At 44.5% G+C, this 26191-nt stretch overlaps 2 protein-coding genes across 3 annotated transcripts; one reads left to right on the top strand and one right to left on the bottom strand.

Moving 5' to 3' along the window:
- Positions 1 to 5349: 5349 nt before the first annotated feature.
- On the top strand, positions 5350 to 12712 carry LOC105029049. Of its 2 annotated transcripts, none has more exons than XM_020046429.3 (5): positions 5350 to 6076; positions 6220 to 6423; positions 6606 to 7167; positions 7477 to 7594; positions 12192 to 12712. In XM_020046429.3, the coding sequence occupies exons 3-5, from the start codon at positions 7004 to 7006 to the stop codon at positions 12393 to 12395; spliced, it is 486 nt and encodes a 161-aa protein (XP_019901988.1). In that variant the 5' UTR covers positions 5350 to 6076; positions 6220 to 6423; positions 6606 to 7003; the 3' UTR covers positions 12396 to 12712. Both variants share the same exon structure in this region; 1 of them encodes a protein (XP_019901988.1).
- Positions 12713 to 12797: 85 nt separating this feature from the next.
- LOC105029044 (zinc finger CCCH domain-containing protein 6) lies at positions 12798 to 25944 on the bottom strand. Its single transcript, XM_010902171.3, has 15 exons — positions 25448 to 25944; positions 23313 to 23556; positions 22895 to 23041; positions 22382 to 22658; positions 22022 to 22185; positions 21459 to 21596; positions 18861 to 18975; positions 18245 to 18354; positions 17732 to 18033; positions 17359 to 17618; positions 17034 to 17255; positions 16577 to 16798; positions 16081 to 16367; positions 15778 to 15931; positions 12798 to 15627 (listed from the first exon to the last, which is right to left on the bottom strand). Exons 1-15 carry the CDS (start codon positions 25534 to 25536, stop codon positions 14414 to 14416), a joined length of 3945 nt encoding a protein of 1314 aa, XP_010900473.2. The 5' UTR covers positions 25537 to 25944; the 3' UTR covers positions 12798 to 14413.
- Between the last annotated feature and the right edge of the window lie 247 nt (positions 25945 to 26191).

Below are 26191 nucleotides of genomic sequence, written 5' to 3'. Positions count from 1 at the left end.
CCAGGTATCCAGATGAATAATAACACCACAACTTTTTTCTAAAGTTTTAAATGTCAGAGTTTTTATAATCCTCAATGTTGATTCATATCTGGTCCTTATCATGTAAAACATGACAGTGACCAAATAGAAGAATGTTTTACTCCTGGTGGCTGGACGAATATAACTTGGGTCCAAACTCTGTTGCTTTGTGTACCTGTTTTTGTTTCAGTTCATGTTTACCACAGTTATGCAATGGTGAAGCTGAACACTGCAGTTTGAATCCAGGCTTGGATGAATATCTGAAATTGAAAAAAACGACACCTATTTAGCCACATCCCATTAAGAGAAGCCCCCCCCCCCCCCCCCCCATATGGCAGAGAAACAGGGGTGAGTAATGCCCTAAAAATAGAAAGGTTAGGGAATGTGCTGCTCTGTCCTCCATCACCACATAAACTAGTAAGGCCTGTGGGAACTGCTCGGTTTTAAATCAACATGTTGGAATGCAAGTGTGCTGAAATAAAGCTACAAACTGAGATACATATTTAAAAAAGCAGCTCAGACACTTTTCGTATACAGGTATACAGTTGTGTGATACATTTTAATGAGCATGACTCCCAGAACTCAGATCTCCACCTTTAAAGCACATACTGTAGCTCATTGAGAAATAATTTGTGAGAAACCTATAAGCCTGTAATATGGGCCCCAGTGTCTATATCTCAATGTGTGGATCTGTGTTTTCCACCCATTACAATCCAAACCTTTATGTATATTGAACGACGTTACGGACGAACAAGCGAGAAGTTGCGTGCGGATGTGAGACTTTTTAGACTGACAGCCGTGAGCGTAAGAAGGGTTGTTGCATTTATGAATGTGCAAACCCCAACTGAAACAAGGGTAGGTGTAAAAAGATGTGGCGCATATCAGAACCTTGCCTGGCTGATCAGAGGGGTTTTGTGTGATAATGATGAGGAAGAGGTGGAAGCTTTTGAAAACTGACCTGTGCAGTGATCTCTACCAGGCTCTGTAAAAACAAATGTACCTTATATTTTAACTTCACCCATTCATTTCACTGGCATGCCAAATACTGTACACACTCACACTTCTTTGCACCTGAAATCATTATCTATGGGTGTTAGCAGAGAGGTGAACACTTGACATGTTTTGGTTGTAACTGTGATGGTTTATTTTAAATGTGTATGTTGTTTCAACTTTCTCACACTATAGGTATTTGGGGTTTTGTTTTAGATCTACTACTGTCACTGAATTATCATTTGTATACAATTATTGTTCTGTTATTGTTTGAACACGTTCAAGCTGTATATTTATCTGTTGATAAATCTGAGATTAAAACAGCGTGTTTTCTCTTTCTTTTAAATTAAGAAATGTTCTCCCAACCTGACATTGTTGCAGTCTATACCTTTGTTGTGGTGCGTGGCACCCTCTGGTGGCAGACCAATAGTTAGCCTTTGGTCTTAAATAATAATAAGGAAATGTGAGCTGATATGAGTTGGTTGCCATGGAACACTGACATCAAGCACAGAGCATCTCGCTCAGTCACATGTAAATTATTAATGTTAATGTCCAGATGAGACAGGACTACAGCACCATGCTCCAACGGAATAGTCGATAGAGTTGTCATCGTCACAGGTAAGTTCAACATTTCGTTGAAAAATGAGAGCCCTTTTTATAAAAAAAAAAAAAAGACAAACAGGTATTGCAGAATGAAAGTGTTAATCTTCTCTTAAGAAAATGTAGTACTTTAAAACAATGTAGTTAACCTATATTTTATATAGTTCTTTATAAAAGACAATCTAGTTCTGCATTTGTTCTGAAAACGTGTCCACCGACAAACAAATCCACATTTTGGAGAATCCCTAATTTACCAATTCAACTTCTAATAACATCACTTGTGTGTTTCCTTGGTAGGTTCCACGCCCGGTGTCCCAGTACGACATGGCACCACTCCTGGGGCAGGGAGGCCTGATCAACACAGCCGCAGTAGAGAAGGTGGTGGCACCGATCGCATCACACCTGGTCTACTTGGTTCTGCTGTATGAGGGGGCCGACGGGCGGGAGGGACCAGAACATTTCAGCGAGCTGGAGGGGGCGGCACAGGTTGTAGCCAGAGCAACAGAGAACATGGCTGCTGCTGCTTACAGGTGATGGGATCCTGCATTCCAATTCTCTCTATCCTTTGTCTCGGAATGTGCACTGAGTTTGCCTGCATGCAGTGACTTTGCTGCAACAAGAAGGCTCTGCATTCCACAGAGTTTTGTGATATCCAATTCCCAGTTTTTGCCTTGTTTCATCACAGCAATTCTTATCTCCCGACCGAAAATATATTTTTGTTTTCAAGAATAAACATATACATCTTTGCTGGCTTTGCCAATGTATTATTTTGTCTTCTAAGGCGATCAGAAGTCACAGACGACGAGGAAATGAAGAGAGACATGTCATACCTAGTGGAGCCCATGATTCTGTCTGGTCAGCATGTCCTCCTAGCAACCCAGAAGCTCAGTATTCAGCCTAGCCTAGCTGAGCACAGAGAGGAGCTCATCTCAGCAACACAGAATGTCCTGCTGGGAGTGATCAAAGTATGTAGTTTAGCATGTAAATATCAGTGTTTACTATGGCATCTCTCAACTAGCAGAAAGGACTGTTTTTACTAAGAACCTCTGAAAATCCTTGTTATCGATTCTTTCCATTGCTATGTCCAGATACTTTTAGTAGAGGATGATGCTACTGTGAGAAAGGTCCTAGCAGCTGCTAAGAGGGTGTTGGACTGCCTTTCCCTTCTGGGTTCCTCGCTGGACATCAAAGCTTTACTTAGGGCCTTCCAAAGGTTTTCAGAGGCCCTGGTTCTTCTGAACAAACTGGTTGTTGAACGGGCTGAGGCCCTACAGGTAATTGGATGGAACATTCTCAACTCAGCCTTGTAATACCAACTGATTGCTGCATTCACATCTTTCAGTGGTCAAGCTGAACAGAATATGAGCTATGACAATATTAGTTTGGTTCCACCGAATCAACTCCATCCTCTTGGATAAACAATAAAGAATAATTTGCACTCAACAGTCTTTGACATAAAAAGGAAAAAAGTCAACCAGTGGTCCAGTGGTAATTGAAGACTTTGTTTTGTTTTTCTCTACAGGACCCTACTCAAACAGATAACCTGCACAGTTGTTTGGACACCTTAAAGAAATGCATCTCCTTGCTTCACACAGCCATTGTCACCACCATAAAACACCCAACCAGTGAGCAGGCCCAAGCCTCCAAAACATACATTCTGAGCAAAGTGGAAAGCACAGTGAATGAAATTGTCACAATACTCAAGAGTGAATGCCGTGCAGGTGGTGGCGTCTTAGGTGTGTGTGGGTACTATACTGAGAGACGTGACAGTTTGATAAGGCTCCTTGCCAGTTCTTCCTCGATCAGGGACAGTTACTTTGACAGCCTCTTAAGAGACCTTGTCTTCCACTGCATCGCAGTGGCTAACTCCTCACGGGTGGAACTTCAGCACAGTGTGGTCGATCACTGTCGACATGTCCTACAGCTCTGGTCAGAAATAAACAGGCTCATAAGGTTTCCAGAGAATCCTGATGATGATAAGCTGAACCAGGTATTAGACAGTATCTGTTCTTCATTGATACAGCGAATCTGGCTGCTTGACCGTGTCATGATGACTGCAGTTCTCTACCTTGTTCTGGACACCGGTGTTATAGCGTCAAGTTCACACAAAGAGCTGGTGGATTTGGTTGGACAGGTTCTAGTGGGTGATTCAAGCAAAGATTTCCTGAAAAACCCAGATTCTATGCAGCCCTTGCTCATGGATCTTCTCTCACAGGCTGATAAGATGATCCAGGTTGCCAGTTTCATCTCATCTTTTGCCACAGATTCTAAGGGTCTAGAAAACATGGAGAACTCAAGGGCATGCTTCACGCGGCTAAAGGCTGGGATCAAACCTCTCATGCTGGAGTTGGATAGCAACAGTTCAGACTCTGAGAAGTTCTTTGAAGTTGTGCAAAAACTCCATGATCTGTGTCAGCGATGGGATGAGGAGACCATTCAGCTGCAGGGTGCTCTTTGTGACGTCCTCAATGTTAAAGAGTTCACTTCTTTGGCAGTTTCTGAAATGGCTAATGAATGGCATGAATGCAAAGCAGCGTATAAAGCTAAGAACCTCAAGCTGTTCCGCAAGCTAGCTGATAACCTTATTTCCCAGACAAAACAGGTGTTCCACACTGTTAGAAGGCAATTAGACAAAAGTAACAACCCTATTTATCGCAATGGTCTACTAGTGCTGTTGAAACAAGTTGAAGCTTCACAGACCAAGGTGGTTGGAGCTATCAGAGAGATAGGTTCTAGTTCCAACCTAGGTCTGGATGTATCCTCTGGCTTTTCAGACCACGCCTCAGTGATGATCCAGCAATTTCAAGTTTTAAGAGAAGGACTAGATGGACAGAAACATCCACATCTTCTTAGTCCACTGCGAGAGGACGCACGCCACTGCAGAGTTTCACCCTCAGTTCGAATAACCAATGAAGCTCAAGGATCAGCTCTAGATCAGGAAGTAGGAGATGTTTGCCTTCAGTCTCCTGTTCTTTCAGAAAGACATTCACCAGTTGAATGTAAAGTTGAGCCCTCAGATAAAGAAATTGGAGATCCCATGATGGCACGCAAAGATTTGCAATATGATTTAAAAGGGACAGCTGTTTCAGGTGAAGCAAAACCTTTTGATTTTGACCTTCTGCCCCTGTTGTATGAAGTTGTGACTGTGACTAAAGAAAAAGATGTAACGGTTCTCAGCAAATCCTGTACAGGAGTTCTCAAGCTGTCAAACTGTTATGCTCAGGCGGCAAAAGAAGCTTCAATTCTTGTTGACACTGTCGATAAGCAGACATTGGATATTTTCAGGTCAGAGTTATTGACCCTGACGCCTCAGTTGGTCCAGACAGCTCAAGAGACCGCAATGAGCTCGAACATGAGCATAGACACTCTCTACAAACACAGTACATTACTGTCTGACTTGATCAAAAACCTCAGAAAAGTCCTCATACCAGCTGCTGGAGCGTGGTACCAGCAGATCTTTTCAATGTTTCAAGGTTGTCAGCCGAACATTGGCACTGCTCAGGAGCTCAGCAAAGTAATTAATCTTTGTTCCAATGTTGTGCAGCTGTTGACATCGTCTGATATAACCACCCCAAGTGAATGTCAGGAGAGTTTTATGGCTTTACAGAGCAAGCTGAACAAAGCACATAACAACACAAGACATCTGGCTGAACTTGCTAGCTCATCAACACCAAGTCAAGCAGATCAACTTGAAGGGCCTTGTATTTTATGGGCACTGTCTATCCAAATTTTACTGAAATCCCTGGATACTATTTTGGGAACAAGGGAATCATTGATTAGACAGTTGACCCCTCAGAAAAGATTGACGGCCATGTCCGAGAACTCACTGAGAATACAAGAGGCAGCGAGACTAACTAGCTTGAACTGTAAAAGCGCCTATGAAGAGAAAACTTTGACAGAACTTCAAGGGGAGTTGAAGATTCTTACTGAGGCTTTCTTACAGGTTGCTGAGAACCACAACATTCTGCCCTTCTCAGGAATCCTTAAATTTGCCAGATCAGAACTCCTCCAAAGACAACTGCTGATCAAAATTAGGGTGATATCCGGCCATTTGAACAAAGCAAATAAGGACTATGTCAACCCGATTAAAAACATCTTAAACATCGCTTACACCGCTGCTGAGCATCATGAAGATGACAAGATGTCTGAGGAGGCCCAAGAAAGATTTGACACAGCTGCAGAATTGTTCATCAAGAATGTCAGAGCTGCAACGAAGAGTGTTGAAGACTGTTTTAATTACATTCGCCAGCCTCATGTTCGAGTTGCCCTGAGATCCATCAACGATCATTTGTCTTTCCAGATCTCAGATATAGTGAGCCGAGCCAGACTCTTAACAGAGCGCCATTGTATCGACGACACTCTCAGCCTGGAGATACGGATTCAATGCTGGTCTGCTAAGGCTCGCTATGTAACTGAGGAGCTCTATAAGGTGGATGAGCTAATCCAGGAGGCTAAGGAAAAAGTCAAGGTAGTTTGTTTTATTTGAGTTGGGCTTTGTTCATTGTGGACCTGTGTCTGTTGGTAGAGTTAGGCTTGCTCTTTGAAGCACTTGGGGATTGTCTCACACTGATCATAATGTCATACAATCTATTCAATGTTGTTATTATCAAGGCTGGTCTGCAGGGTGGAAGATCAGGGGATTCCAAAAAGTGGATGACTGGGACAAGTCTTTGTACTACCATGAAGAGGGTTGATTACCAACCAGAGATTGCACCCTGGCAGCTAATCAATACAGAGAATTTTAATGTCTCAGGACAGGCCAGTATAAGTGGTGAAAATCCCCAACATGAATCGGTGATGGCAACTCAACAATGTGTGAGTATAAAATAGCTGATCATTTAAATAATTTAGTAATGGATACATTAAAAATATAAATTATGATCATTATTATTACATATGGTCTACTTAAGCCAAAAAATTAATTGCCAGTGTAAAATACTTGTCCATTTTCTTACATTTCAATACATTCACTTTATATAAACCTTATTTCTTTACAGGAGGCCTCAAAGTCTGCTGTCTGCGGGGACACCCCATTCCTGACAAACTCCACCGGGTCCCTCATGTACACCACAACCACTCCTTCTCTTACCTATACCTCCCTGTTCCTCAAACAAGAGACAGACCAGTGGGATGCTCAGGGCAACCGTATCGTCCAGGTAACCAGGGAGATGGCGGACCAGATCTACCACATGGCCCAGTACCTGAGGAGGAAAGGACCAATACTGGTGATGAAGATCAATCAACCAATACATCTACTTATTGTTTCAACTGGAAAGAATTTAGTGCAGTCTGGTTAAATTGGGATAAATTCAGCCTCTGTCTTGGAATGCTTACATTTTTTATATTTACCATCACAGATTAAGCCATTTTGAAATATATATTACAGAACAAAGAGATGTTTGTCGGCACAGCAAAGGGTGTGGTCTCAAACTGCCAGTCCATCACCAACTTTCTGAAGGTCATAGTAAACCACTGTTTGGACCAACAGTGTTCCGCTGAGCTGTCTTTAAGAGTGGAACAGATTCTCACTATCACTAATCAACTCACTATCATCTCCAGGTGAGTGATTAATCAACAATTAAACCAATCTATTCAATGTATTCATAAGAACACATGTTATACAAAACATAAAGTGTCAAGAAACAGTTTGTTTTCAAATTATTGGATTAAAATAATCCCTGACGTTCCACACGTGTTACCTTCCTATATACAAAAATGTACATCAAAGATTCCTAATTCCATCGTGTTCACTAATGTAACTACTGAATCAAAATATCTTAAATTATCTTACATTTTATCAGAAAGTAAATACGTACAGTAGGAATGTTGTTCTTATAGCCAAGTTGTGATTTTGGAATCTGTTTCCAGTGTTAACGCACTGACGGCTGGAAGCAAGTCTTCAGATGAGATTCTTGTGAAGAACGCCCAGAACCTACTTAAGGTTGTTCTGCAGGGGGTCAGATCAGCAGAGACGGCCTGTATTAAGGTAACAGATCCTTACAAAGAAATACACATGTACCAGATGATCTACACACTGTATGTTCCCCATCCGTTTAGAAATACACATGTACCGAAAGATCTACACACTGTATGGTCCCTGTCTGTTTTGAAAGTGCATTGCTTTTCATGCTGGAGTCTGGTTTAACAGTTCAAGCACAGTCGGGCCCTTCCTCTCTATCTCCCTCTGCGTACCTGTCTCCTTTTTTGCCTAATGTCCTGTGATTCAAATGATGAAACTACATATAAAACTACATACAACAATATATAATACCCCGTTTCCAAAAAAAGTTGGTGCAGGTAAAATGCAAATATCCAAATAAAAATAGAATGCCATGATGTGCAAATCATTTATCCCTAAACGTAATTCAAAGTAGTACAAACACAACATATCAAATGTTGAAATGTTGTTGTTTTTGGAAACATACATGCCCATTTTGAATTTGATGCCAGCAACACATTTCAGAAAGTTGGGACAGGGGCATGTTTACCACTGTGTTGCATCACCTTTTATTTTAAAAATACTCTGTGTTTGGGAATTGAGGAGACCAGTTGCTCTAGTTTTGAAAGTGAAATATTTTCCCATTCTTGCTTGATATAGGATTTCAGCTGCTCAAGAGTATGGGGGCTCCTTTGTCACATTTTTTGTTTCACAATGCGCCAAAGGTTTGCAATGGGTGACAGGTCTGGACTGCAGGCAGGCCTGTTTAGCACCTGGACTCTTTTACCACGGATACATGCTGTTGTAATACATGCAGAATGTGGTTTGGCATTGTCTTGCTGAAATAAGCAAGGCCTTCCCTAAAAGAGACGTTGCCTGGAAGGCAGTGTTGTGCCTTCACAGATTTTCAAGTCACCCATGCCATGTGTACTAATGCACCCCCATACCATCACGGACGCTGGCTTTTGAACTGTGCGCTGATAAGAAGCTGAATGGTTCCTCTCCTCTTTAGTCCGGTGGACACAACATTCCTGATTCCCCCCCAAAAAATTTATTTTGATTTGTCAGACTACAGGACAGTTATCCACTTTGCCTCAGTCCACATTAAATTAGCTCTGGCCCAGAGAAGGCGGCAGTGTTTCTGGATCTTGTTTAAATATGGTTTCTTCTTTGCATGGTACAGATTTAACTTGCATTTGTGGATTCAGCGACATACTGTGTTCACAGACAATGGTTTTTTGGAAGTGTTCCTGAGCCCATGCAGTGATGTCCACTACAGAATTGTGTCTGTTTTTAATGCAGTGCTAAAGATCCCGACCATCCAATATTGAACTTATCCCTTGCATACAGAGATTTTTCCGTATTCCCTGAATCTTTTAATGTTATGTATCGTAGATGATGAGATCCCTAAACTCTGCAATTTTACGTTGAGAGACATTATTCTTAAATTGTTGCAGTATTTGCCTGTGCAGTCTTTCACAGAGTGGTGAACCCCTCCATCTCCTCACTTCTGACAGAACCATCCTCTCTGGAATTATATTTTAATAGCTAATCGTGTTACTGACCTGTAGCCAATTGACTTATTTGTGAGATGTTCCACCAGGTAAATGTTTTTGCATTACACAACCTTTCCAGTCTTTTGTTGCCTCTGTCCCAACTTTTTTGAAATGTTTTGCTAGCATCAAATTCAAAATGGGGGTATATTTTCCAAAAAACAATAAAATGCCTCAGTTTCAACATTATAATGTTGTCTTTGTACTATTTTCTATTGTATATAGGATTTAAATGATTTGCACATCATTGCACTCTGTTTTTATTTATATTTTATGTCCCTTTTGGAAAAGGTGTTGTATATATACAGTATCTCATAAAAGTGAGTACACCCGTCCCATTTTTGTAAATATTTGATTATATCTTTTAATGTGACAACACTGAAGAAATGACACTTTGCTACAATGTAAAGTAGTGAGTGTACAGCTTGTATAACAGTGTAAATTTGCTGTCCCCTTAAAATAACCCAACGCACAGCCATTAATGTCTAAACCGCTGGCAACAAAAGTGAGTACACCCCTAAGTGAAAATGTCCAAATTGGGCCCAAAGTGTCAATATTTTATGTGGCCGCCATCTTTTTCCAGCACTGCCTTAACCCTCTTGGGAATGGAGTTCACCAGAGCTTCAGGTTGCCACTGGAGTCCTCTTCCACTCCTCCATGACGACATCACAGAGCTGGTGGATGTTAGAGACCTTGCGCTCCTCCACCTTCCATTTGAGGATGCCCCACAGATGCTCAATAGGGTTTAGATTTGGAGACATGCTTAGCCAGTCCATCACCTTTAGCCTCAGCTTCTTTAGCAAGGCAGTGGTCGTCTTGGAGGTGTGTTTGGGGTTGTTATCATGTTGGAATACTGCCCTGCAGCCCAGTCTCCGAAGGGAGGGGATCATGCTCTGCTTCAGTATGTCACAGTACATGTTGGCATTCATGGTTCCCTCAATGAACTGTAGCTCCCCAGTGCCAGCAGCACTCATGCAGCCCTAGACCATGACACTCCCACCACCACCTTGACTGTAGGCAAGACACACTTTTGTTTGTACTCCTCACCTGGTTGCTGCCACACACGCTTGGCACCATCTGAACCAAATAAGTTTATCCAGGTTCCAGTAATCCATGTCCTTGGTCTACTTGTCTTCAGCAAACTGTTTGCAGGATTTCTTGTGCATCAACTTTAGAAGAGGCTTCCTTCTCGGATGACAGCCATGCAGACCAATTTGATGCAGTGTGCGACGTATGGTCTGAGCACTGACAGGCTGACCACCCACCCCTTCAACTTCGGCAGCAATGCTGGCAGCACTCATTCATCTATTTCCCAAAGACCACCTCTGGATATGAGGCTGAGCACAAGCACTGGTCTTGGCCACCGTGCTGCAGATCACTTTCAGGGTCTTGGCAATCTTCTTATAGCCTAGGCCATCTTTATGTAGAGCAACAATTATTTTTGTTCTTTGCCATGAGGTGCCATGTTGAACTTCCAGTGACCAGTATGAGGGAGTGTGAGAGAGATGACACCAAATTTAACACACCTGCTCCCCATTCAAATCTGAGACCTTGTAACACTATCAAGTCACATGACACCAGAGAGGGAAATGGCTAATTGGGCCCAATTTGGACATGTTCACTTAGGGGTGTACTCACTTTTGTTGCCAGTGGTTAAGACATTAATGGCTGTGTGTCAAGTTATTTTGAAGGGACAGCAAATGTACACTGTTCTACAAGCTGTACACTCACTACTTCACATTGTAGCAAAGTGTCATTTCTTCAGTGTTGTCACATTAAAAGATATACTCAAATATTTACAAAAATGTGAGGGGTGTACTCACTTTTGTGAGGTACTGTATATATAATACACATCCTGATCAGCCATCACATTATGACCACCTGCTTAATATGGTGTAGGTCCCTCTTTTGCTGCCAAAACAGCTGTGACCCATCGAGGCATGGACTCCACTAGACCTCTGAAGTTGTGCTGTGTTATCAGGCACAAAGACGTTTGCAGCACATCCTTTAAGTCCTGTAAGTTGCTTGGTGGGGCCTCCAAGGATCGGGCCTGTTTGTCCAACATATCCCACAGATATTCGATTGGATTGAGATCTGGGGAATTGGGAGGCCAAGTCAACACCTTGAACTTGTTGTTGCTTTCCTCAAACCATTCCTGAACCATTTTTGCTTTGTGGCAGGGCACATTATCCTGTTGAAAGAGGCCAATGCCATCAGGGAATACCGTTGCCATGAAAGGGTGCACATGGTCTGCAACAATGCTTAAGTAGTTGGTACATGTCACAGTAACATCCACATGAATGGCAGGACCCAAGGTTTCCCAGCAGAACATTGCCCAAAGCATCACACTGCCTGTGCCAGCTTGCCTCCTTCCCATAGTGCATCCTGGTGCCATGTGTTCTCCAGGTAAGCAACACACACGCACTCGGCTATCCACATGATGTGAAAGGAAATGTGATTCATCAGACCAGGCCACCTTCTTCCATTGCGCTGTGTTCCAGTTCTGATGCTCATGTGCCCATTCTTTTCGGCAGTGGACAAGGGTCAGCATGGGCACCCTGACTGGTCTACGGCTATGCAGCCGCAACAAACTGCAATGCACTGTGTTCTGACAGCTTTCTATCAGTACCAGCATTAACCTTTTCAGCAATTTGAGCTACAGTAGCTCGTCTGTTCAATCAGACCACACGGGCTAGCCTTCTCTCCCCATGTGCATCAATGAGCCTTAGCCACTCATGAACCTGTTGCCACTTTTTCTTCCTTGGACCACGTTTGATAGGTACTGACCACTGCAGACCGGGATCACCCCACAGGTGCTGCAGTTTTGGAGATGCTCTGACCCAGTTGTCTAGCCATCACACTTTGGCCCTTTTCAAAGTCACTCAGAACCTTACACTTTTTCCTGCTTCTAACACATCAACTTTGAGGACAAAATGTTCACTTGCTGCCTAATATATCCCACCCACTGACAGGTGCCATGATAACGAGATTAACGGTGTTATTCACTTCACCTGTCATTGGTCATAATATAATGGCTGATCGGTATATAGTATATATGTATTCTCTGATAAAACAGATAATTTGCCAAACAGGGTCTAAAACAACCAGAACCAAACTCAGACGGAGTGGAGGCCGCATCAATGTGTTTCCAGTGGAAGAGGAACCTTCAGATGCACCGAGCCCAGCAGAACTCTAACCCAGACACTGATGATCTGGGTTTGAGGAAAACCTCCCTGCACCGAGAATCCCCAAGCCTGGCCCCTCCTGTAGACATAAAGGACCAAGGATTCAAGTGACCCTAACACACACCCCAGACTAGTCACTTGGAAATGGTGCAAGAAAATATATGACACCGAAACCATGTACATTTCTAAGTGACTTAGGAACTGAAATGTCGGGCTCCCAAATTGTTTTAATATGCTTTGCAGGGTGACCCAGGATCTTATCCTGGTTGCTAGCCCTATTCCAACCCAAAAAGGGCGGTGCAGATTGGCTTAGCATATTCCATGTTGGGGGGGAGAAGATCAGAAAGATAATTGTTTTGCTGTGCTTTTACTAACGAGGATGTCAATATTACTAATATACTGTATACCTAATTTTATCCCAAAATGCATTCATGCCTCTCATGTCAACTGTTATTTTATTATTTATGTATTTTTTTTGAAACAGACTTAAATAAAAAATGCTTTATTACAAATATCAACTTACTGATTGATGCCCCATGAGTAAAAAAAAGACCTCCAATGTCTCATGTTCCTATAATGAAACTTGTGAGCACGCTGAAAAAATACTAGATACCTTATAAATACCTTATGAAGCACATGTGCAATGAATTACATATAAAACATAATATATGGACATACATTTTGTTATGCATGACCACATCTCTGAATAGGATGTCAAATGGATTTTTTTTTTTATTTAAGACTTTGATTAAAAAGGCATTGATGATCATCTTTGAGTGCAACCTTACAGACAGTACTCAACAACTATATTAACATTAAACGAAACAAAATAACAAAACCAACGTTACACCATTCATGAAAAGCACTGCATTTAAGATACAAAAGAAGCCGTTTAAAATGTGACCATATACCGTATAATAAAAAAAGAAAACCGTTCATTCAATCTCCAACAAAAGTAGCACCGTACATAAGCACACAAAACTTCCCAAATGAAACCCACGTTTAACCATTTTCGCATATCATATCATTACCACCATAGTAAGCAAGGAACACAAATGTAAAAGTGTCTTAAATAATATTGGAATAGACAATCGGAAGGAAAAGAGAGGTTATAATTTTACTAGTGCACTGGTTATACGGTGTCTTGTGATGCTGGATTCCTTGTTCTCGTTTGAATGTAGTGATTCTTTTTTACTTTCTTTTTTTTAAGGGTTGTACACCAGGCTGAAAATACTGTACTGTTTCAATAAACAAACATTTTGAAAGTTAAGTTATAAGCAGTGCTTGACTTGAACTGAAATAGGTGCTGGTTTTAAATTGTGATCCCAGATTTTCAAGAATGTATGTAGAGGAACTGTTAGTAGTTTGCCATAGTTTGCCTGACCTATGGATAGCTGGTCTTGGCAAAGGGAGTGCACGTTACCAGTGGACAAGGAGGCCCCGCCCCTCCACACATTCGGCCCAATCAAAGCAGGTATAAAGAGAGTCAAGCCGCATCCAGGGAGTGTTTGGTTTCAAATTCTTCCTTTGTGTTTGCCTTTAATTAAACACATTTGGGCATCGCGCCCACGCTCCCTCTTCATGTCCTGTACTCAACCCCGCTAAAATAACTTCAGACTTCTGCATTAGTGAAGGAACTCAAGCAGTAAAACATTGGAAGCATGGCACTGAGCTCCGGTCAACTCATGGCCAAGTCAAGCACTGTTATGATAGTACATAATTTTCCTGTTAAAGTTAAAACCGTAATACTGTCCATAACTTAACATCCTTTTTTAACCAATAACATCACTTTATGCTCAAGATAGTTATATTTTAGACAAACCAAGTCACTGCACACCCAACATTGACCCCTACTGACCTCGTAGATAGACTGGCCTTAGAGCCTCTCGGTCAACATACAATAAGTGACACTTTAGTCTGTTCTTGGAAAGATCTCATAGAACCGACCTTTTTTTTTTTTTACACAATTGAAATAAATAAATATGTAAAGTTACATAATAATAATAATAATACACGTTTCTAATCCATGTACAGAAAATCCAGTATGTCTTCAACTGGGTTGTAAATCTCCATGTGGACATTTAAGCAGAGGAGTGTGTGTGTTGATCTACATTTAAAAACAGGGTTGTTTACTGACAGAAGGGGGAGGCGGTGGGGTCAAAGGTCTTGAACACATCTTTCAGCGGCCTATCGTCTTCTGTTTCCTCATCATCGTCCTCCTTTGACTCGTCCTCCACCTTGTCCTCCTCCTCCTCCTCTCTCGTATCGTCCTCCTTCTCCTCGTCCTGCCTGGTCTCCTTCTCTACCGGTTTGGCCTGTCTGGGGTCTGTGTAGGGGGGTCTGATCAGGCCTGCCAGGGCCTGGATGGGTAGATGATGGACCGCGGGCGCCGAGGGCTTCACCGGGGAACTGGGGAGCTCTGACCCGGACGCTGTGGGAGCCGAGGAGAGAGTAGGAGGTCGACTGTTGGACCCGCACCCCTCCTGGGTGATCTCTGTGCCCCCTCTGGGCGACGACGATGCGGGAGGGTTGGCGTGGTTGTCTCTCTTGGCTGGAAGTTTGAGGATCCCGGTCTTCCTCTGGGGCTCTGTCTCGTCCCGCTGGCCCAGCTGCGCTGCCTGGTTCCTGGGGTCGTAGAGGCTGATCCCCCCCAGCAGGGTGGAGGTGGTGGGGCTCTCTAACCCTCCGCCGGTGGAGGATTGATGCCCTGGGGCGTACGGAGGCAGCATGTCTGGCTTCTCGGCCTCTGGTTTAGACGGAGACGGACCCGACAGTGTTAACGCAGTGGTTTTGGAGGAGGAGGATGAGGACGAAGAGGCTAAGCTAGCACTGCTCCTCTGCAGCCTGGGGTCTCCACCAGCACCTCCTCCTACCTCACCTCCTCCATCCAGCTCCCTCAGCCCAGGTATCTTAGAGTCCTGACTACCTGAGCGACCAATTCGGGGGTCCTGACCCAGAGCTTTGTGTTGCCTGGGATCCAGCAGCCTCTCCGTGGAGCTCCGTGGCTCCAGTGTCCTGGAGGGCAGCCTGCCCAGTCCCGCCCCCACGCCCTCCTTCAGACGGGCGGCGACCAGGCGAGGGTCCATGTGCGGAGGGGCGGGGCTTGCGGAGTGGTCGGGGGATAACGTCCTGGTCCTGCTGTTGGTTCGGTTCATCTGGGCGTCGGCGATGAGGGGCGGTAGGGGCAGATTGATGGAGTGCTCCTGTTTGGGCACCAGCGAGGGGATGAGGTCCTCGGCCGACCAGACCACGGCGGCGGCAAACGCCGGCCTCTGTAGCACCACGTCCACCCGGATGTGACTGAACTGCTGCAGCTGGCAGCGAGGGTCACGGAGCGTTACCCCTAGGAGGTCAAAGTTCGATATCAGGAACATTGTTCGGGATATTTCCGTGCCCGTGTACACAATCATTATATTCCATTATTATTTGACCGTGCAAATGTCTCATTATAAACATAAATACATATAAAATGGCGGAAATGCTAGGCTATAACCTGGGCAGGGGTCCAGCGGGATGAGGGACGCCCTCTCTCTCAGCTCCCTCTCCCCATCCTCATCGTCCTCCCCGAGGGGAGCCTTGCTGCGGTGCTGCTGGCGGTGGTGGTGGAGCTCAGGTTTGAAGGAGTTAGGTGTCTCCAAGGGCCTCACCTTAGAGAGAATCAGAAAACGCTCACTTGAAGGAAGGGGACGCTGACCGTGAACAGCGGGACTGACTCAACGTTCCCGCCGAGTAACAGACAGAAATGTTGAGGCGACACGTGCCCAGGCTTTTGACAGTACGGTTTGGATGTCTGTACCTTCCTGGGGTCCCGGGCCTGTCTCGGGTCCCCGCTTGGGTCCGGGTCTTTCCTCATGTTGTCCGGGGGTCTCTGCCGGGGGTCGGCTGACTTCATCCGGGGGTCGCTGGGCTGGGCCCGCTCCTTCTGCAGCCTGGGGTCCCCGGGGGCCACCTGGGGGCAGGGGGGAGGTTTGGTGGATGGCGGCACCTGCGGGAGTTTCTCATTCTGTTTCTTCAGAGTTTTGAGAATGGCCGTGACGCAGTTCCCATCATCCTCATCGCTGGAGTACCAGTTAGCAGAGTCATCTGGAACACCAACGCGGAGCATGTTAAGATAAACACAGTCATCGCTGAATGGTTACCAAGTATCCATGCGGATTGTGTGAATCATTGATCTTAGTGGTGTACATTTCAACCCAGGTTTCCTGATCACATTAATCAGATGGAACAGTTCCTATGGTAATTTGACTGATTAGTATTATAGTATTATAACTGACATATTCCTTCACATTCACCTTTGGGGGTCCTGCCGCCTTGGTCGTCCAGACCTTGTGGATCACTGCCCTGCCGCTGCTGCTGCTGTAGGTGAAGGAACAGGGCCTTTTGTACTGCAGGCGGAAGGCCCTGCATCTGGGACTGGACAGCAGGTGGGAGACTCTGCATCTGAGACAGCAGCTGGGAGTCAGCGCCCCCCGGCTGATGGGAGGGGTTCTGCGCCGAGGGCATACCCGAGTCAGCTTTTGGAGAGGAATGAGAGGGAGGAAGGAAGAGAGAAAGAAAGGGAGAGGGTGGCAGAAAGATGGGGGGAGGGAATGAGTTTTGACTAAATCCAAATCTGCAAAATCATCAAACATTTTCAAGTTCAAGAATTTAGTCATTGGTGTGAAGACACACTGCCCGTAATTGATTCCTGCACATGCCATAACGATGGCTATCATCTGCTAATCCATCAAGGACCGTTGTAAGACCCACCTCCCAGGCCCACGGTCTGAGTCTGGTTCCTGAAGATGTTGAAGAACTCGGCAGGGTTCTGGCTCATGGCTCCCAGGGCCTGGAAGGGCACGTTCATGTTCTGAAGCATCTGCATGGGGTCCGGGAACGGGGGGAACGGCGGAGGGGGCCTCTGGAGGTTCATGCTCATGTTTGGGTTCATGTTCATGTTTGGTCGGTTACCCAGGAAGGGCGGCGGTGGACCTGGAGAGGGTGACAGGTGACAAAGGAGCGGTTTTAACCGGATCCACCACCACAGTCACGTGGTGGGGCTCGGTCGTGGACAGAGGGTGTGGTTAGTAGTCACCTGGAGGTGGAGGCATGGGGAATCCGTGGGGGGGCTGGTGTTGCTGATGCTGTCCAGGGGGACTCTGCTTCTGCTGCATTGGGGGGCCGGTGTGGGATAGATGGGATGGAAGGGGAGCCCCCATGGGGCATGGCGGAGACCCAGAAGGAACAGGTGGGGGGCAGCTGGGTCCGCTCTGCTGCATGTTGTCCTCGGGGCCCCCGCTTCCAAACTCGTCGCCGGAAAACTGGCCCCCCGACTGAGAGCTGAAGTTGGAGCCACTGCAACGCAAACATTTTGAATTATTAATGGTGGTGATTTATTAATCAGAAACATTCACGTTAACAGACCTTTGCGTTATACTAAAGATAACGGGACCAGATAAAATAATCACCTCTGGGCAATCTTCTGAGCCAAGTCCACCGTAGGTTTTACCACAATCTCAAACAGAGATGGGATCTTCTTCCCTACTGGATTCGCCCCGATGTTTCCTCCCTCCTGTGGACTGGAGGGTCCAGGGCCAAGGTTTGGATTATGACCTCCTGTACCCAGGCCTGGCCCGGGACCACCGGGTCCTGGAGTGGGCAGCAGACCCACCCCTGGTGGGGGTTTAGGCAGGGGGGCAATCCCCTGTTTCCTCAGGTCCTCCAACTCCATCTCATCCTCATGGGCGATTTCCTCCTCTGTGTTGATGATCTGAAGCCAGTTCATAGGACACAGTCTGAACCAAACAGTCTGACACTGAAGCTGAACACTGGTAGTTACCTACAGGTCAGACTAAAGACTTTCTAAATGTAATTGCTGTTAGATGCTGCTATTATGACCCATTAGAGCAACACGTTTCCCGCTTAATAGTTAGACAGACATTAGTTCACATCATTTGAGATGTTTTAAGCGTTTGTCTTACCTTATCAAGCAGGTCTTTAGTCACATCGTTCAGAGAGTCATGGGAAAACTTGCAGTTGTCTCCCTGGTAGCACTTGGCTCCAGTATGATAGAACTTGCAGGGATATTCACGTGCATCCACGAGTCAAGGATTATTATGGAGAAATTATTCTAGTCTCAGAGAAATGTAAACATTTGAGTAAAGCTGGGCGATGTGGACAGACATGTACAGTACATTGCTATTGATTTCATAATGATAAACCGGACTGTCCTAGATGAGAATTATCACAATCTGAACTACTTCTACTAGTTTGACTGTTGTAGCCCTCAAATGTTCCATTCTTAACTACCCATATTAGCAAACATACAAACATCCAAGCTAATTTCTCTAGTATATTCCACATATTGTACAAAACAATAAATACTGTAACAAGAGGCCGGTTTAGTCATTATCGATTATTTTATGTGTTTTTTTTTCCCAGCTCTACTCTAGAATTAATATGTACATTGCCAGGTCGAAGATAATTCTATTTCAACAGCTTTTTGAGAGAGGATCTTTGGAATTACAGTTAACTTCTTGAAACTCAAATTAATTGAAATTTCCCCCAGCGCATGAATCCACACTGAATTAAGGATATTGTGCATGTAGATGCAGTGGTCCCCTTTACTGCAGTACCCTTGAAGATAAAATTTACACAGCTCCTTCTTCTTGTCCGGAGTCACCAGTTCGTGTTCAAACTTACACTGGTCTCCCTAAGGAAGAGAACACCATTTGACATTGAGAATTCGGTTAGGAGACTTGTTTAAAGCAACACAATAAGCAGTTCATGTACAGTGAGGGAAAAAATTTGTTCCCCTGCTGATTTTGTACATTTGCCTACTGATAAAGAAATTATCAGTCTATAATTTCAATGATTTTATTTGAACATTTGATCAGAAAAACGCATGTCATCATCATCATCATCATCATCTTCTTCCGCTTCATCCGGGGCCGGGTCGCGGGGGCAGCAGTCTAAGCAGGGATGCCCAGACTTCCCTCTCCCCAGACACTTCCGCCAGCTCTTCCGGGGGGACACCGAGGCGTTCCCAGGCCAGCCGGGAGACATAGTCCCTCCAGCGTGTCCTAGGTCTTCCCCGGGGTCTCCTCCCGGTGGGACGGGACCGGAACACCTTCCCTGGAAGGCGTTCCGGAGGCATCCGAAACAGATGCCCAAGCCACCTCAGCTGACCCCTCTCGATGTGGAGGAGCAGCGGCTCTACTCCGAGCTCCTCCCGGGTGACCGAGCTTCTCACCCTATCTCTAAGGGAACGCCCAGCCACCCTGCGGAGAAAGCTCATTTCGGCCGCCTGTATCCGGGATCTTGTCCTTTCGGTCATGACCCAAAGCTCATGACCATAGGTGAGAGTAGGAACGTAGATTGACTGGTAAATCGAGAGCTTCGCCTTGCGGCTCAGCTCTTTCTTCACCACGACAGACCGATACATCGACCGCATTACTGCAGAAGCTGCACCGATCCGTCTGTCAATCTCCCGTTCCATCCTTCCCTCACTCGTGAACAAGACCCCTAGATACTTAAACTCCTCCACTTGAGGCAGGCACTCTCCACCAACCTGAAGTGAGCAAGCCACCCTTTTCCGACTGAGGACCATGTCAAACGCATGTCAAAAATGTTAAATTGATTTGCATTTTAATGAGTGAAATAAGTATTTGATCCCCTCTCAATCAGAAAGATTTCTAGCACCCAGATGACTTTTATACAGGTAACAAACTGAGATTAGGAGCACACTCTTAAAGGGAGTGCTCCTAATCTCAGCTTGTTACCTGTATAAAAGACACCTGTCCAAAGAAGCAATCAATCAGATTCCAAACTCTCCACCATGGCCAAGACTAAAGAGCTGTCCAAGGATGTCAGGGACAAAACTGTAGACCTACACAAGGCTGGAATGGGCTACAAGACCATCGCCAAGCAGCTTGGTGAGAAGGTGACAACAGTTGGTGCAATTACTCGCAAATGGAAGAAACACAAAAGAACTGTCAGTCCCCCTCGGTCTGGGGCTCCATGCAAGATCTCACCTCGTGGAGTTGCAATGATCATGAGAACAGTGAGGAATCCGCCCAGAACTACACGGGAGGATCTTGTCAATGATCTCAAGGCAGCTGGGACCATAGTCACCAAGAAAACAATTGGTGACACACTATGCCGTAAAGGACTGAAATCCTGCAGCGCCCGCAAGGTCCTCCTGCTCAAGAAAGCACATGTACAGGCCGAGTCTGAAGTTTGCCAATTAACATCTGAATGATTGAGAGGAGAACTGGGTGAAAGTGTTGTGGTCCGATGAGAGCAAAATCGAGGTCTTTGGCATCAACTCAACTCGCCGTGTTTGGAGGAGGAGGAATGCTGCCTATGACCCCAAGAACACCATCCCCACCGTCAAACATGGAGGTGGAAACATTTTGCTTTGGGAGTGTTTTTCTGCTAAGGGGACAGGACAACTTCACCACATCGGAGGGATGATGGACAGTGCCATGTACTGTCAAATCTTGGGTGAGAACATCCTTCCCTCTGCCAGGGCATTGAAAATGGGTCGTGGATGGGTATTCCAGCATGACCCAAAACACACGGCCAAGGCAACAAAGGAGTGGCTCAAGAAGAAGCACATTAAGGTCCTGGAGTGGCCTAGCCAGTCTCCAGACCTTAATCCCATAGAAAATTTGTGGAGCGAGCTGAAGGTTCGAGTTGCCAAACGTCAGCCTAAAAATCTTAATGACTTGGAGAAGATCTACAAAGAGGAGTGGGACAAAATCCCTCCTGAGATGTGCAAACCTGGTGGCCAACTACAAGAAACGTCTGACCTCTGTGATTGCCAACAAAGGTTTTTGGCATGCGTTTTTCTGGATTTTCTGGATGCGTTTTTCTCTCACTGTTCAAATAAACCTACCATTAAAACGATAGACTGATCATTTCTTTGTCAGTGGGCAAACTTACAAAATCAGCAGGGGATCAAATACTTCTTTCCCTCACTGTAGGTACACGTGTTTAGCCAACATTTTAAGAATCTGCATGCCAGCCACTATTTTCATAAGAGCACCACAGCGCTCCACTATAGTCAAAAAAACCTTATGCTAAAAATGCTATGCTAAAAATGCTTCTCCAGCAGATATTCCTGATACACTTGCTAGCATTTTTAAACCTGCGCTGCTACAGCCTCAGAGGTGCTGACTTGACTCAGCTGACCTTGATGCATCGTCCCTCCAGGAAGTATTTACAGATGTATCTGCCATTGTGCTCGACGGTGTGTTGGTTGATGAACTCCTTGGTCATGATGGGACGTTTCTTCTGGAAACCACCAGGAGGGCCCTTCCCACCGCCATCCTAGAGACAGGGTAACCAGAGGGAAAAGATCTATTGGTCAGCAGATTATAAAAATACAAGATCAGTTTTGTCATGGATCGTTAGGACGTTTAAACCCACTGAGGCACATCGCAACATCGCCAGAGCGTGTTCCCAATAAATATTTACTACATTTACTTTTTTAATTATCCTAGGAGGAGATCAGAGGAGATCCAACTGTCCAAGCCTTTCTCCTTTTAGTGTTTCGAAAAGGAGAGGGAAGTTGAATTAGGATATATAAGTGTACTGATCCCATTTTAGAAAGCCCTCTTTGTTGAAATTCAACACTACTGTTGTTTGCTCCTTGGGGTTTAAGGCCGGGTGTCTCTGTAAAGCACTTTGTGACAACTGCTGTTGTAAAAAGGGCTTTATAAATAAATTTGATTGATTGATTGATTGTTCCCTACCTGTTTCATGCCCTCTCCGGCCTGCTCGCCCCCGCCTCCTCTTCCCCGACCGCGCACCCAGTTCTTGTTGCCCTTCATCTGCTGCATCTGCTTCTTGTTGTTCTTGTTCAGCATGCCCCGCCCCCTTCCTCCGGCTCCTCTGCCCCGCCCCCGCGGACCCCCAACTGAAAATCACAAGTCGCTGTAACATCAATCATACCCAATACAGTAAACCAATCTAGGTTAAACATTTCTGTTAGCTGTAATAAAATACAAAAACTCATGTCAGACGACAGAGAGGAATACACACTGTAACTGTAGCCAACTTGCCAAACATTCAAAAACACACTTTGGCGCCAAACCGACACAATTGACACATACACTGTTGCTGTTGTTTCTGCGTGCCCCTCATGCCACCTCTCTTCATCTGGTCTTTGGATCCGCGTCCCCTGCCCATGCCGTGACCCGGAGACATGGAGTCTTTACCCTGCCACGGCTCCTCCTCCTCATAATCCTCCACCTCCCCTTCATAGTCATACTTGTCTTCACTGTAGTCACTGTACTTGTCGTAATCTCCGCCACCGCTCTTATGCTGACCCGCTGACCTCTCTGACCTCTGGGAGTTGCCATGGCCGGTGCTGGATTGTTCACGGCCGTGCTGGGAAAGAGTCAGTCCCGACACGCGGTTATGTGGTTAGTGAAGAGTTTCTGTGTGGTGTGATGTAACAAACTGGGATTACACTTCATATTAACGTTCACAGGCCGATACAAAAGCATGTTTACACTTGCCTACTAGTACTTTTATATATAATTAGAAACGTATTATATACATTATTGTAAATGCCTATGCATGGGAAATCTGAATGATAATGAATTGTAATAACTAAGTATTACCGGAGCAGACTGGCTATCGTAGTCACCGCCACGGTGAGCCCTCTCTGGGTTCTTTTTGTTCTTAGGCCTGTCTCTTTCGGGCCTCTCTGGCCGCTCCGGCGATGACTCGTAACTGTCCGAACTGGAACTGCTGGAAGGAGAGTGGTGCTGGGAGAGAGGAAACAATGTATGTGTTATGACTTTAAACCGTGTCTCTCACACACAATGTCACTCTCTCCCAAGAAGTAGAAGATATGGAATCAAAATAAACCCATAATAAACCTATATGTATAATATGTATATATGTATAATAAACCAAATAAGTATAATGTGAAAGTAGTGTTTTACATGCATAGGTATGGATTTAGACTGACACACAGCATTTCTGCATGCTGTTATTACACTATGACTGGGGTACATATCGTGCTCCTGGTCTTACTTTCCGACTGTCGCGCCTCCTCCTCTTTGACCTCCTTTTATCTCTTGTTTTTTTGTATCTTTTTCTGGAGTGCCGGTGTATCTTGTCTTCTTTGTCTTTTTCTTTCCCTTTCTCCTTTTCCTTCTCAATCTCTTTGACTTTCTCTTCCTTCTCCTCGTTCACCTCTTTCACTTCTTCCTTACTCTCCTCTTCAATCCCAATCCCTTCATCATCTATTTCTCCATCTTCCAATTCGCCATCCTCTCTTTAATAAAAAGATCATTACATGTCATCAGCAATGTAGACAATGACAAAAAATGGTTCCCAGAAAACCAAATATGCCACTTCTAATTTCAATAACCAACTGTGGAAAAGTCACATTCAAAATGAAATGCAAAGAGAGTGCTTGATGAACTTCAACGGTCCATGAAATCAGAAAAACTGCATTTAACAAACTAAAAAAAAAATCTATGTTTCTGTATCATTAGTGAGAATCATTACAACCCTATACAACTCTACTTTATGGGCCACATACACATTTAAAGCATTCATATTTTTAACATTCAGGTGATGTGCAAAATGGAACGATGCAATATTCAGTTAATGTAAGTCTGTATTCTTGGGAGGGTAAAGGGATACTGGAGTAGCCAGTGGTCTCTTGTCTAAGTAATTATCAAGTACTAACGCTACATGCTAATATCAACCAGATAATAGTTATTCATTAATTGAATGGGCTCAACAGGCATGGGAAAATGTACATGGATGATGGGAGAAGGTAAAAAGGGTAAATACTACATGCTAATTTGTTTGTGAACCTTGGTTGGAATGGAGTGACCTTCATGCTGGATATTTGCTATAGGGAGGGGAACTAATGTGTTCATGTTATGACAGTGGAGAACCGACTGATTGGTGATGGGGCTGTAGTTACTATGTGGGTGAGGGTGAATGTAAATGTCTTAACATGCTTTTCCTTTGAATGGCCCTTAAAGTGGATACATTTCAAAAGATGGGAAACACTGGCAGTGGATGTTTAGAAAACAGAAATATTATGGTTATTCATGCATACCTCCAATAGTAAGTATGTTACATGTGAGTATTAAATAAAAATCGCAGGTGTAATCCCATTCCAAATGGATCACCCATGTTTTTCAACCAAGTCCCAAAATATGCCCATTAGCTATCTTCTGAAGGGTTTACAATTCCAGTTTGGGCATTTCTTTCAAAACCACATGAAATATTATTGAAACTTTTAGATCAGAAGTGGACATTTATTTGCATATATCAATTAGAATGATCCCAAGTTTTCAAACAAACTTCAAACTAAAGGTGCATTTCAAACTTCCCTTTATCTTTCTGGCCTGCAGATAGCCTAGCAGTTAAATACGACCAGTAACTACATCAAATTCTTGAGTTGACAAGGTGAAACATCAGTCGTTCTGTCCTTCAGCAAGACAGCTAACACTAAATAATAATAAGTCGTTTAGGGCAAGAGCATCTCTCAAATTACTAAAATGTATTTTAAATGCCCCAGTTTGCAAGCAAAATGTATAATAACACTGTCAAATGGCTATAACGTAGGGTTTAAAAAAAATAAAAAATAGAATTAGAGGCTAATGATGGTGAGGGGTGTGAAAGGATTAACTGACTAACATAGTCACTCAGCACTGGCATTTACAGCACAGCAGATTCTCATTCATAATCCTTTCAGTAATGCGAGAGGTGTTCGATAGGGGGTGCAAAAGAAGCGCATTGTGAATGGGGCGGGACTACGGCTGTTACATCACCCACATAACTCCCCCACAGAATGCAACAATATGACCGTGATAACTAACCGAACCCATCCCATATTTTTACTCAGTCAATGACAGTGTTACGTTGACGGGAGGTTTCTTTGCCGCTCACACAAACGACATCGAGACCAAAATGTGTCTTTCGTGGTGGGAATTCAGTTTTGGGAAAATGTTACTACAAGTTCACTAGCTATAACGCATGCATAAAATAATAATGTGAAAAGGCCCGTCTACAACAACGAAGCGTTGTCTGAGTAATTCGAATTCGGCTCATAACACAACAGTAACACAAGCATGAACTTGAGACGCACAGATGAGATTGGGTAAAGAAGACAGAATTCCAGACAGATAAGAATGTTACTCGACCTTTCCTCCTCTGCAAGCTCAGAGTCTGTCATGTTTTTGTCAAGAACAACGGGGGTTGGGGGACTGGAGACCAGGCTCACAGAAGCCATGGACGGTAGGTTGGCACAACAACGATAGGAACTGCCTTTGCCTTTCTCCTTTCGAATCAAGAGTGAGTTGTAGTAGGCTATTCAGTCAGAGGCCGTTGGTGTTGGTTTGTGTCGTGAGAGATGCTGGTAGATTTCATGGAGACTGGAAAAAACTCACGGTAACCGTTACAAGTCTCGAACAGAGACAGTCAACAGACATTCTTTCTCCTCTCTCATTTCAATGACGTATTAACCCAGCAAGCACAGCTTGATACCCCGCTTTGCTATTAACATCCCGCCGGTTGACTGCTGCCATGGTATCGATATATTGGAGACGGAGGGAGAAACAGACAGATTTGTAACCATTTTCGTTGGCTTCTGCATCTTCTTCATCATAGGACATATCGCCCGAAACATGCTCTCAAAATGGCTTCTTAGAAACCGAAGAACATCCTTGATTTTTATGTATTCTTCCACGTACAATGTCCTATCAGAGACAAGGCTCAAGAAAACTCTACAAAGCAATTGGTCCAAATATTGTTGCGGCTTCTTCTTCTGAATTGATAGCAATACCCATTGGTCTAAAAATATGTCAATTATTTTTAGCATCATGGAGCAATAATAGAGGATTTAAGGCTGGCAAGAGAACTATATTATGTTGTTGTCAGCGGAATGA

The sequence above is a fragment of the Esox lucius genome, chromosome 5, assembly GCF_011004845.1.
Source record: "Esox lucius isolate fEsoLuc1 chromosome 5, fEsoLuc1.pri, whole genome shotgun sequence".
NCBI classification, from domain to species: Eukaryota; Metazoa; Chordata; class Actinopteri; order Esociformes; family Esocidae; genus Esox; species Esox lucius.
This window is presented reverse-complemented; position numbering and strand designations above follow the sequence as displayed.